Here is a 12,844-nt window from a genome sequence, read left to right as displayed (position 1 = left end):
CCGGGTCCCTGCTGACCGAGCGCTGACACAGCAGCTGCCTTCGTCCCACATTGTGTGCGTGTTATAATAGACAGACGATCTGCCTCATCCCCTGAATTTTCCACACCTCGTCCGTCGGCCATTGAGTCCTGTGTCGCTGCTGTAGACTCCCGTATTGACCCCTTTGTACGGTGCCGTCCTCCTCCATCTGATGGGTCTTCCGGATCCTTCAGCCGTATTCTGCGCTCATTATATCTACTGGTCCTCGTTCACACTGACGTGTTGTGCTGGTGCTGTTCCTTCACTGAAGCCATGAAATCCTTCGTCCTTCTCCTGGTAATTCTGGGTCTTCAGGGCACCGGCGCCTTCAAAATCTGTGCCTTTAATATCAAGAGTTTTGGAGAAGCCAAAGCATCGAATAAGAAGATAATGAGCGTTCTGGTAAAGGTGGGTGTCATCATTTATGGGGGTGATGTGTATACACTGGAGATCAAAATTAGAGAACACACAATTTCCTAAATATTGCAGTCATTGTGTCGTCCTGTGTGATTAGATCCTAACATAAGGAAACTCGGAGGATTTTCCGCTTATTTCATAAACTGAATTTATTGTAAAGTACAAAATAAAAATGTAAATGAGATAAATGTAAAAGAACACAGATCAAAATTAGAGAACACTTTCAGATACCTGCACGTTATTGGTTTTAATCTGGCACCTGGGGCTAATTTCCTTAATTATCTGACAAACCCTATGTAACTGGCTCCTAACCTTCTAGTTTGCACTGACTTTGCCATTCCAAAGTGACTGAAACCCTCCAGCAGCAGGTTGTCCAGATGAAGGCCACAGAGGTGACCCTATTAGCCATAGCAATAGAAGATGATCATTTCAAGTCTGTGATTTCGAGAATATTGTATCTTTACCACATCACAAACTTTTTCAAGTCCCCCCAAGCAGGCTGGCCGCCCTCGAAAGACAAAGAGGACAGGATAATGCGGAGAATCTCCATGGGTAATTGTTTCCACATTGCAGCTGGAATTACTCTGCAGTTCAGCACTGAACAGTTAGGCCATGTGTCCACGCTGCGGAAAATGCGCGGATTTTGCCGCGGATTTCTCGCAGAAAAGCCGCGGATTTTCCGAAAATCTGCAGCAGCGGCACTTCCCAGCTATTTCAATGGCATTTTGGAAATGCTGTGTCCATGCTGCGGATTTTTCCGCGGATTTTGATCCGGAAAAATCTGCAGCATGTCAATTATTGTTGCGGATTTTGATCCGGATTTTGGCTATAGAATGGGGGAAAAAAAAAAATCCGCTGTAAATCAGTGGCAAAAAATAGGTGCGGATTTGCCGCGAAAGTCGCGTATTTTCATGCAGAAAAATCCGCAGCAACATTCTACCGTGGACACATAGCCTTAAGGATCTGTCTCATCATACAGTGTCACGACGTGTAAGAGCATTTGGACTGAAAGCCCACTCTGCAGTGATCAAACCTCTTATTAGCAGAAACAGTCATAAGGCTAGACTCACCTTTGGTGAGGAGCATGTTGTGTGGATAGAGGAGAAGTGGCCACAATTCCTTTTAGTGATGAAAGAAAGTTTAATTTATTTGGGTCTGATGGAAAACATTATGTTCATCGACAAACTGGGGAAAGACTGAACTCAAAGTGTGTTAAGAAGTCAGTGACAGGCGATGGAAGAAGGGTCATGGTTTGGGGGATGTTTTCTGCAGCAGGAGTTGGACCTCTCATACAGCTACATGGCAGAGTGAATGCAAATGTGTATCAGAACCTTCTTCAACAACTCGTGGCTCCTTACTTGTGTTCATCACTCAATCACCCAGCAATATTCATGCAGGACAATGGCCCCTGTCACACCACAAAATGGGAAAGCAGCTCCTGAAAACAATGAAATGGACACAGCCCAGAGTCCTGACCTAAACCCAATAGAAAACCTCTGGAAAATCGTTGGTGACAAAGTTATGGCCAAGAAATCCACAACAGTCAAAGAATTGTGGGAAAGACTAGAAGAAGAGTGGGCCAAAATCCCCCCAGAGCAGTGTGAGAGGCTAGTGATGTCCTGGGGAAGAGACTGGAAGAAGAGTGGACCAAAATCCCCCCAGAGCAGTGTGAGAGACCAGTGATGTCCTGTGGAAGAGGCTGGAAGAAGAGTGGGCCAAAATCCCACCAGAGCAGTGTGAGAGACTAGTGATGTCCTGTGGAAGAGACTGGAAGAAGAGTGGACCAAAATCCCCCCAGAGCAGTGTGAGAGACTAGTGATGTCCTGTGGAAGAGACTGGAAGAAGAGTGGGCCAAAATCCCCCCAGAGCAGTGTGAGAGACTAGTGATGTCCTGTGGAAGAGACTGGAAGAAGAGTGGGCCAAAATCCCCCCAGAGCAGTGTGAGGGACTAGTGGTGTCCTGTGGAAGAGACTGGAAGAAGAGTGGGCCAAAATCCCCCCAGAGCAGTGTGAGAGACTAGTGATGTCCTGTGGAAGAGACTGGAAGAAGAGTGGGCCAAAATCCCCCCAGAGCAGTGTGAGGGACTAGTGATGTCCTGTGGAAGAGACTGGAAGAAGAGTGGGCCACAATCCCCCCAGAGCAGTGTGAGAGACTAGTGATGTCCTGTGGAAGAGGCTGGAAGAAGAGTGGGCCAAAATCCCCCCAGAGCAGTGTGAGACTAGTGATGTCCTGTGGAAGAGACTGGAAGAAGAGTGGACCAAAATCCCACCAGAGCAGTGTGAGGGACTAGTGATGTCCTGTGGAAGAGACTGGAAGAAGAGTGGACCAAAATCCCCCCAGAGCAGCGTGAGAGACTAGTGATGTCCTGTGGAAGAGACTGGAAGAAGAGTGGGCCAAAATCCCCCCAGAGCAGTGTGAGAGACTAGTGATGTCCTGTGGAAGAGACTGGAAGAAGAGTGGGCCAAAATCCCCCCAGAGCAGTGTGAGGGACTAGTGGTGTCCTGTGGAAGAGACTGGAAGAAGAGTGGGCCAAAATCCCCCCAGAGCAGTGTGAGAGACTAGTGATGTCCTGTGGAAGAGACTGGAAGAAGAGTGGGCCAAAATCCCACCAGAGCAGTGTGAGAGACTAGTGATGTCCTGTGGAGAGACTGGAAGAAGAGTGGACCAAAATCCCCCCAGAGTAGTGTGAGGGACTAGTGATGTCCTGTGGAAGAGGCTGGAAGAAGAGTGGGCCAAAATCCCCCCAGAGCAGTGTGAGAGACTAGTGATGTCCTGTGGAAGAGACTAGAAGAAGAGTGGGCCAAAATCCCCCCAGAGCAGTGTGAGAGACTAGTGATGTCCTGTGGAAGAGACTGGAAGAAGTGGACCAAAATCCCCCCAGAGCAGTGTGAGAGACTAGTGATGTCCTGTGGAAGAGACTAGAAGAAGAGTGGGCCAAAATCCCCCCAGAGCAGTGTGAGAGACTAGTGATGTCCTGTGGAAGAGACTGGAAGAAGAGTGGACCAAAATCCCCCCAGAGCAGTGTGAGGGACTAGTGATGTCCTGTGGCTGCAGATGTGCTGCAGTCAGTCACAGCGACGGCCGGTACACGTCCTACTGATTGGTGATTTACTGATAATCTCCCTCTGTGCTACAGTCACTGCTGCTCTCTAATTATCATCATCACAGTTTGGGCAAAATAAAGGTTTTATGTTGATAAACTCTGGGTCTTTTCTAGTGGTGCACCCCGTACACACAACCGGAGCATGGTCATCAAAGTAGATCACATTATTTCTGAAATAAGCGAGAGATCACACATTGTGCTCTAATTTTGACCTCCAGTGCAGGTGAGGACAGCGCTTCCCGATCTCCATCAGCCCCATAGACCCCCCTGAAGATCCCCATTCCCCGTTTTTCTTATATACGTCTCTTCTCGCTCCAGATTCTTGCTCGCTGTGATATTAGCGCAATTCAAGAAGTGCGAGACTCAAAGGGAGAAGCCGTCCCCGCTCTGGTGTCCGAGCTCAACAGGTAAGCAGCCATTGTTCCTGTGTGATCATATACCAGACGCCATGTGCGGAGTAGATGAGGGGTACAGCGCGGGTACGTACATGGCAGCCTCGACACGTGCGACCACAGAGGACGTTACTCGGCTTCTCCTTCTTCCGTAGATTTGATGGCGTCCATCACTACCAGCATCTGGAGAGCAAGAGACTGGGGAGGAACAGCTACAAGGAGCAGTTTGTGTTCATCTACAGGTACAGCCGAGGATCGTCACCTCTGCGCCAAGTGTCCGCGGCTACAAAAGCTTTATTGTGCAAAAAAGTGTAAAGGTTTATTGCTCCTTTTCATAAACTTGCGCAACTTTTGGAGCATTGCCTTAATTTTTGGGCTTTCTACTCATATTGGTTGTTGTGCTACAACCCGGGGCTCCACCTGTATCTTATCTATCCCTCTATTATCTATTGATTCATCTATTACTCTCTCTTTATCCCTCTATCTGTCCCTATAGCTATCCATCCCTCTATCTGTCCCTATAGCTATCCATCCCTCTATCTGTCCCTATAGCTATCCATCCCTCGATCTGTCCCTATAGCTATCCATCCCTCGATCTGTCCCTATAGCTATCCATCCCTCGATCTGTCCCTATAGCTATCCATCCCTCGATCTGTCCCTATAGCTATCTATCCCTCGATCTGTCCATCCCGAGATTTGTCCCTATAGCTATCCATCCCTCAATCTGTCCCTATAGCTATCCATCCCTCAATCTGTCCCTATAGCTATCCATCCCTCAATCTGTCCCTATAGCTATCCATCCCTCAATCTGTCCCTATAGCTATCCATCCCTCTATCTGTCCCTATAGCTATCCATCCCTCTATCTGTCCCTATAGCTATCCATCCCTCAATCTGTCCCTATAGTTATTCATCCCTCGATCTGTCCATCCCTCTATCTGTCCCTATAGCTATCCATCCCTCAATCTGTCCCTATAGCTATCCATCCCTCAATCTGTCCCTATAGCTATCCATCCCTCAATCTGTCCCTATAGCTATCCATCCCTCGATCTGTCCCTATAGCTATCCATCCCTCTATCTGTCCATCCATCTATCCCTCTGTCTATCCATCCCTCAATCTGTCCCTATATCTATCCATCCCTCAATCTGTCCATCCATCTATCCCTCTATCGGTCTACCATCCATCCATTCATCTAGCCATCCCTCTATTTGTCCCTCTATCCATAGTTCAATCTGTCCATCCATCTAGCCCTCTGTCTATCCATCCCTCAATCTGTCCCTATATCTATCCATCCCTCGATCTGTCCATCCCTCGATCTGTCCCTATAGCTATTCATCCCTATAGCTATCCATCCCTCTATCTGTCCATCCCTCGATCTGTCCCTATAGCTATTCATCCCTATAGCTATCCATCCCTCCATCTGTCCCTATAGCTATCCATCCCTCGATCTGTCCCTATAGCTATCCATCCCTCGATCTGTCCCTATAGCTATCCATCCCTCCATCTGTCCCTATAGCTATCCATCCCTCAATCTGTCCCTATAGCTATCCATCCCTCAATCTGTCCCTATAGCTATCCATCCCTCGATCTGTCCCTATAGCTATCCATCCCTCTATCTGTCCCTCTAGCTATCCATCCCTCGATCTGTCCCTATAGCTATCCATCCCTCGATCTGTCCCTATAGCTATCCATCCCTCGATCTGTCCCTATAGCTATCCATCCCTCGATCTGTCCCTATAGCTATCCATCCCTCGATCTGTCCCTATAGCTATCCATCCCTCTATCTGTCCCTCTAGCTATCCATCCCTCTATCTGTCCCTCTATCGTTGTATTAGTGACATTTTCTCACCCACTAGAGCGGACACTGTGCAGGTGCTGGACTGGTACCAGTACGTGGAGGATCATCCGGATCACCCAGAAGCCTTTGCCCGGGAACCCTTTGCCGTCCGCTTTCACTCCCCCACCACAGGTCAGCCATGTTGCCCCTTTCCCTTTTATATATTGACCCTGAGCCCTAATTGCAGCATTTTTCAGCCTCCTTCTTCAAATATTTTAGCACTAATTTTTTTTTCCCGGTTTTTTTTTGCAGTTATTAAAGATTTTGTCCTGATGTCTCACCACACGTGTCCAAGTCGTGCAGCCAGCGAGATTAACAGACTATTACATGTGATGCTGCAGGTGAAGGGTAGCTGGAAAATTGAGGTGGGTCGACGTGTGTGTACAGAATGGCCGCTGACCCCAAAACCAAAGACTCCCATACTTCCACTCCTACAGGTCATAAGGCCATGCGTGGACCCTTAGAAATTATACTTGTACTTTCTTTCAGCGGCCACCAGAGGGAGCTCACTGCATTGTCAGAGTGAACTGACATTGTCCATGCATAGAGCTCCCTCTAGTGGTGACTGGAGGGAATTGAATAATTACATATTATTTAAAGGGAAACACTCCCCTTTTTTAGGGTCTGTCCCTTCAACGTCATAGCTATTCCCCCTCTCAATATATTCCTTACATTTTGCCAGAGCCTGATGCTCCTCGGAGACCTGAATGCTGCGTGTGGTTACGTCACGGTGGAGGAATGGCGGAACATTCAGCTCCGGAGCGGCGACACTTTCCACTGGCTGATCGGCGATAAAGACGATACAACGGTGAAACAGAAGACGCACTGCGCATACGACCGGTAACACAACGTTTAAAGGAGATGATCATGTATTGGTGCGAGCCATTCTGGATTCTTCTATATTATACTACATTTACTAACTTTTCTGTAATGTGCTCTTTTCCTTTTCTGAATGTCATTAAATCAAGAATTGTGGTACATGGAGAAGAATTTCTTAAAGGGATTGTACCGGGTACTGCGAAACCATTCAATTTCAAGAGAAAACTTGGTTTATCCGAAGAGGAGGTAAGATCTGTATTATCATCATCATCATCACCACCATAGGATAAATGTATAATCTATGTAGATCTGTCCCCTTATCCTGAGAAAGGGGGACCTAAAATGCCATGTGACGTGTTACTTGCGACCACCGCTCCTATAGACCGCTACTGAGCATGTGCGACCACCATTCCCATAGACACAGCATGTGCAACAGCCGTTCCTATACACCGCTACTGAGCATGTGTCCGCTGTTCCTATACACCACTATTGAGCATGTGTCCGCCATTCCTATACACCGCTACTGAGCATGTCTGCCACTATAGACAATGAGCATGTGCCACTGCGTATGTGTCCGCCACTCCTATACACCGCTACTGAGCATGTGCGACCACTGCTCCTATAGACCGCTACTGAGCATGTACAACCACCATTCCCATAGACACAGAGCATGTGCAACAGCCATTCCTATACACCACTATTGAGCATGTGTCCGCCATTCCTATACACCGCTATTGAGCATGTGCCCGCCATTCCTATACACCGCTATTGAGCATGTGCCACCGCCGCTCCTATACACTGCTGCTGAGTACGTGTCCGCCACTCCTATACACCGCTACGGAGCATGTCTGCCACTATAGACATTGAGCATGTGCCACCGCCGCTCCTATACACTGCTACTGAGCATGTGTCCGCCATTCCTATACTGAGCATGTGACCGCCACTATAGAGCATGTGCTACCACCGCTCCTATACACCGCTACTGAGCATGTGTCCGCCACTCCTACTAGAGTTTATGAGCATGTGATACCACGTTACAACCACCACTTGAGGTACTGAGTAGTGATGTGTCGGTCGCGAACGATCCGACACAAAGATCCGGCTCCCTGCAGTGACTGACAGGAGCCGGATCACCAATGAGAGCCACTAAAATATCTAAACGGCTCTTTTCGCTGCTGAAACCACGCCCACCCGTGGCTAAACTCCGCCTACTCAACAATCTAATTGGTCACTTGAAAGTGGGCGGTGTTTTTGTGGAGTCACTATAATCCTAGATATGTGTTCACCTGGGGGTGAACACATTTAATAAAGGAGCAGAGAACGATCTGAAAGATAAGGCTCTTTTTGGTGAGCGGAGCCATGGGAACCGGATCACCAAAAAGAGCCGGACTGCCCATCACTAGTACTGAGCATGTGCAACCGCTCAAGTTGAACACATGTAGAATTTGGTCAGTAAAAAATAAAAATTTATATTTTTCGGCCCTTCCCAAAATTGTCCCACCGTTGCTTCACTCAAGTTACGGCTGCCCAGACTCCATATGGAACGGCTTAGCAGTTGGATGCCCAGGGTTGACCTTGGTTAATGTCCCCCTCCGCTCTTGTCTTGGGCTCATACACATTTTAAATTGATGACTATGCAAGCACTTCTCCACCATCTACTGGTTACTGTTGGTGAGTACATTGGTAACATCTCCCTTTAACTTTACAGGCGCTGGAGGTGAGTGACCATTTTCCAGTAGAGGTGAATCTGCGGCCCGATCCTCGGATGGACAGAGAGCTGTGATCTAATAAAGTGATTATTTTTTTTTACTCCAGATTTGGCTGTTCTTGAAGGAATAGACCAGGTTTATAATAAGCGCTTAGATCACATTGGCTAATGTTGTGTGGTCATTGGTGTTTGTCCTATGTAGACCCCAAACACCCCAACATTAACCAGAGTGTGACTATGGGTTGGTTATGTGGAGTTCACACTATTTCTAAGATCTGCACCATCCATTAATTCTGGGCCAAGGGCCACAATAAAGCATAGGCCATATTGTAGTTGCAAGGCCAGGCCTAACAGATTATTTCCTGATCCATATTGGCCCCATAATCAACCTATACATTCAGGTCAGTCCAGTACTGTGGCCCATATACCAAATCGGCAACCTACAACTTCCACCGTCCCCCGCACAGCCCGGAGCCAACAAGCAACAGCAACCGATGGAGTTGCGATTTCACAGTACCTGGAGGCTGGAATATGGCCGATCTCATTGCCCTTTTTTCTCCATCAGTCACTTCGCTTCCCACAATTTTCTGTATTGATCATTTACACATCTTTCAGCTGCAACAGGATCAGATTACAGTTGCTGCCTATAATAGTCTATGGAGAGGAGGAACACTATCTTTTAGTGACATGAGCCTGCAGAGAAGAAACTGTTCAACAATGCAGGATACAATTCATGATGGCCAAAAAGTGTTATTGCTCCTACACACAGGACGGCTTATTCTGAAGTCTCCAGGGGCAGGTACGCTTTAGAAGGAGCGTTACCATATTGTATAGGAAGAGCACAGGCCATAAAATATCGCGCAGGCTCTTTGAGAGGTGAAACTGGCATCTTCTCCACAAATTAGAAACAAAAAACATCCGGCAAGAAGAAGGGAATTTTGTTACTTACCGTAAATTCCTTTTCTTCTAGCTCTTATTGGGAGACCCAGACGATTGGGGTATAGCTACTGCCCTCTGGAGGCCACACAAAGCACTACATTAAAAGTGCAAGGCCCCTCCCCCTCTGGCTATACCCCCCCGTGGTGTCACGGGTTCTCCAGTTTTAGTGCCAAAGCAAGAAGGAGGAAGCCAATAACTGGTTTAAACAAATTAACTCCGAATAACATCGGAGAACTGAAAAACCGTTCAACATGAACAACATGTGTACCCGCAAACAACAAAAAAACATCCCGAAGGACAACAGGGCGGGTGCTGGGTCTCCCAATAAGAGCTAGAAGAAAAGGAATTTACGGTAAGTAACAAAATTCCCTTCTTCTTCAGCGCTCTATTGGGAGACCCAGACGATTGGGACGTCCAAAAGCTGTCCCTGGGTGGGTAAAGAAATACCTCATGTTAGAGCTGCAAAACAGCCCTCCCCTACGGGGGTGTCACTGCCGCCTGCAGGACTCTTCTACCTAAGCTGGCATCCGCCGAAGCATAGGTATGCACCTGATAATGCTTGGTGAAAGTGTGCAGACTGGACCAGGTAGCTGCCTGGCACACCTGTTGAGCCGAAGCCTGGTGACGTAATGCCCAGGACGCACCCACGGCTCTGGTTGAGTGGGCTTTAAGCCCTGAAGGAACCGGAAGCCCCGCAGAACGGTAGGCCTCTAGAATTGGTTCTTTGATCCATCGAGCCAGGGTGGCTTTAGAAGCCTGCAACCCCTTGCGCGGACCAGCGACAAGGACAAAAAGTGCATCGGCACGGCGCATGGGCGCCGTGCGGGAAATGTAGATTCTGAGTGCTCTCACCAGATCTAGCAAACGTAAGTCCTTTTCATACCGGTGAACCGGATGAGGACAAAAAGAAGGCAAGGATATATCCTGATTAAGATGAAAAGAGGATACGACCTTAGGGAGGAACTCCGGAATAGGGCGCAGCACTACCTTGTCCTGGTGGAACACCAGGAAGGGAGCCTTGGATGACAGAGCTGCCAGCTCAGACACTCGCCGAAGCGATGTGATCGCAACAAGAAACGCCACTTTCTGTGACAGCCGAGAAAAGGAAACTTCCTTCAGAGGCTCGAAGGGCGGCTTCTGGAGAGTAACTAGTACCCTGTTCAGATCCCATGGATCTAACGGCCGCTTGTACGGGGGCACAATATGACAGACCCCCTGTAGGAACGTGCGCACCTTAGAAAGACGTGCTAGACGCTTCTGAAAAAACACGGATAGTGCCGAAACTTGCCCTTTAAGGGAGCTGAGCGACAAGCCCTTTTCTAACCCCGATTGCAGGAAGGAAAGAAACTTGGGCAATGCAAATGGCCAGGGAGACACTCCCTGAGCAGAGCACCAGGATAAGAAAATCTTCCACGTTCTGTGGTAGATCTTAGCCGAATTCGACTTTCTAGCTTGTCTCATTGTGGCAACGACTCCTTGAGATAATCCTGCAGATGCTAGGATCCAGGACTCAATGGCCACACAGTCAGGTTCAGGGCCGCAGAATTCTGATGGAAAAACGGCCCTTGGGACAGTAAGTCTGGTCGGTCTGGCAGTGACCACGGTCGACCGATCGTGAGATGCCACAGATCCGGATACCACGACCTCCTCGGCCAGTCTGGAGCGACGAGTATGATGCGGCTGCACTCGGATCTGATCTTGCGTAGCACTCTGGGCAAGAGCGCCAGAGGCGGAAACACGTATGGGAGCTGAAACTGCGACCAATCTTGAACCAAGGCGTCTGCCGCCAGAGCTCTTTGATCGCGCGACCTCGCCATGAATGCCGGGACCTTGTTGTTGTGCCGGGATGCCATTAGGTCGACGTCCGGCACTCCCCAGCGGCAACAGATTTCCTGAAACACGTCCGGGTGAAGGGACCATTCCCCTGCGTCCATGCCCTGGCGACTGAGGAAGTCTGCTTCCCAGTTTTCTACGCCTGGGATGTGAACCGCGGATATGGTGGATGCTCTGTCCTCCACCCACATTAGAATGCGCCGGACTTCTTGGAAGGCTTGCCGACTGCGCGTCCCTCCTTGGTGGTTGATGTATGCCACCGCTGTGGAGTTGTCCGATTGGATTCGGATCTGCTTTCCTTCCAGCCACTGTTGGAAGGCCAGTAGAGCAAGATACACTGCCCTGATCTCCAGAACATTGATCTGAAGGGTGGACTCCTGCGGAGTCCACGTCCCCTGAGCCCTGTGGTGGAGAAACACTGCTCCCCACCCTGACAGACTCGCATCTGTCGTGACTACTGCCCAGGATGGGGGCAGGAAGGATCTTCCCTGAGACAATGAGGTGGGAAGGAGCCACCATTGTAGAGAGTCCTTGGCCGTCTGGGAAAGCGAGACTTTCCTGTCCAGGGACGTTGACTTCCCGTCCCATTGGCGGAGAATGTCCCATTGAAGTGGGCGCAGATGAAACTGCGCAAAGGGAACTGCTTCCATGGCTGCCACCATCTTCCCTAGGAAATGCATGAGGCGCCGCAAGGGATGCAACTGGCCCTGCAGGAGAGATTGCACCCCTGTCTGTAGTGACCGCTGCTTGATCAGCGGAAGCTTCACTATCGCTGCTAGAGTATGAAACTCCATGCCAAGATACGTTAGTGATTGAGTCGGTGATAGGATCGACTTTGGAAAGTTGATGATCCATCCGAAAGACTGTAGGGTCTCCAGCGTAGCATTCAGGCTGTGCTGACATGCCTCTTGAGAGGGAGCTTTGACCAATAAATCGTCTAGGTAAGGGATCACCGAGTGTCCCTGAGAGTGCAAGACTGCTACCACCGCCGCCATGACCTTGGTGAAGACCCGTGGGGCTGTCGCCAGACCAAATGGCAGGGCTACGAACTGAAAATGGTCGTCTCCTATCACAAAACGTAGAAAACGTTGATGTTCTGTAGCAATTGGCACGTGGAGATAAGCATCTTTGATGTCTATTGAGGCAAGGAAGTCTCCTCTGGACATTGAGGCAATGACAGAACGCAGGGTTTCCATCCGGAACTTCCTGGCGTGCACATGTTTGTTGAGCCGTTTTAGGTCCAGAACAGGACGGAACGAGCCGTCCTTTTTTGGAACCACAAAGAGATTGGAGTAAAACCCTTGCCCTTGTTCCTGAGGAGGGACTGGGATCACCACTCCTTCCGCTCTTAGGGAGTCCACCGCCTGCAGCAGAGCATCTGCTCGGTCTGGATGTGGGGAGGTTCTGAAGAACCGAGCTGGAGGACGAGAATTGAACTCGATTCTGTACCCGCGAGACAAAATGTCCGTCACCCACCGGTCTTTGACCTGTGACATCCAAATGCCGGAAAAGCGGGAGAGCCTGCCCCCGACCGGCGATGCGGAGGGAGGGGGCTGGAAGTCATGAGGTAGCCGCTTTGGAAGCGGTACCTCCATTTGCTTTCTTGGGGCGCGTGTGAGCCCGCCACGAATCTGAGTTTCTTTGCGTCCTCTGAGTCCCTTTGGACAAGGTAAATGGTGACTTGCCCGAACCTCGAAAGGACTGAAACCTCTGCTGCCACTTTTTCTGCTGAGGTTTGGTTGTTCTGGGTTGTGGTAAAGAGGAGTCTTTACCCTTGGA

The 12,844-nt window shown here is 49.3% G+C and overlaps 1 protein-coding gene across 1 annotated transcript; it reads left to right on the top strand.

Annotated features, from left to right (window-relative positions):
* Positions 1-23: 23 nt before the first annotated feature.
* Positions 24-8,381, top strand: LOC142250768 (deoxyribonuclease-1-like). Its single transcript, XM_075322987.1, has 8 exons — positions 24-426; positions 3,857-3,945; positions 4,086-4,172; positions 5,786-5,898; positions 6,019-6,131; positions 6,449-6,606; positions 6,735-6,831; positions 8,294-8,381. The coding sequence occupies exons 1-8, from the start codon at positions 292-294 to the stop codon at positions 8,366-8,368; spliced, it is 867 nt and encodes a 288-aa protein (XP_075179102.1). The 5' UTR covers positions 24-291; the 3' UTR covers positions 8,369-8,381.
* The last annotated feature ends 4,463 nt before the right edge of the window (positions 8,382-12,844 follow it).

Source organism: Anomaloglossus baeobatrachus, chromosome 9, assembly GCF_048569485.1.
Source record: "Anomaloglossus baeobatrachus isolate aAnoBae1 chromosome 9, aAnoBae1.hap1, whole genome shotgun sequence".
Classification (NCBI taxonomy): Eukaryota; Metazoa; Chordata; class Amphibia; order Anura; family Aromobatidae; genus Anomaloglossus; species Anomaloglossus baeobatrachus.
Note: the sequence above shows the minus strand (reverse complement) of the source record. Positions and strands in the feature narration are given on the sequence as shown.

Bases quoted from the DNA above. Each gene is read 5' to 3' on its own strand.
- LOC142250768 (XM_075322987.1), top strand. From the start codon at position 292: ATGAAATCCTTCGTCCTTCTCCTGGTAATTCTGGGTCTTCAGGGCACC. The intron at 3,946-4,085 runs GTAAGCAGCCAT...CTTCTTCCGTAG, and splicing joins CTGGTGTCCGAGCTCAACAG to ATTTGATGGCGTCCATCACT. The intron at 4,173-5,785 runs GTACAGCCGAGG...CTCACCCACTAG, and splicing joins CAGTTTGTGTTCATCTACAG to AGCGGACACTGTGCAGGTGC.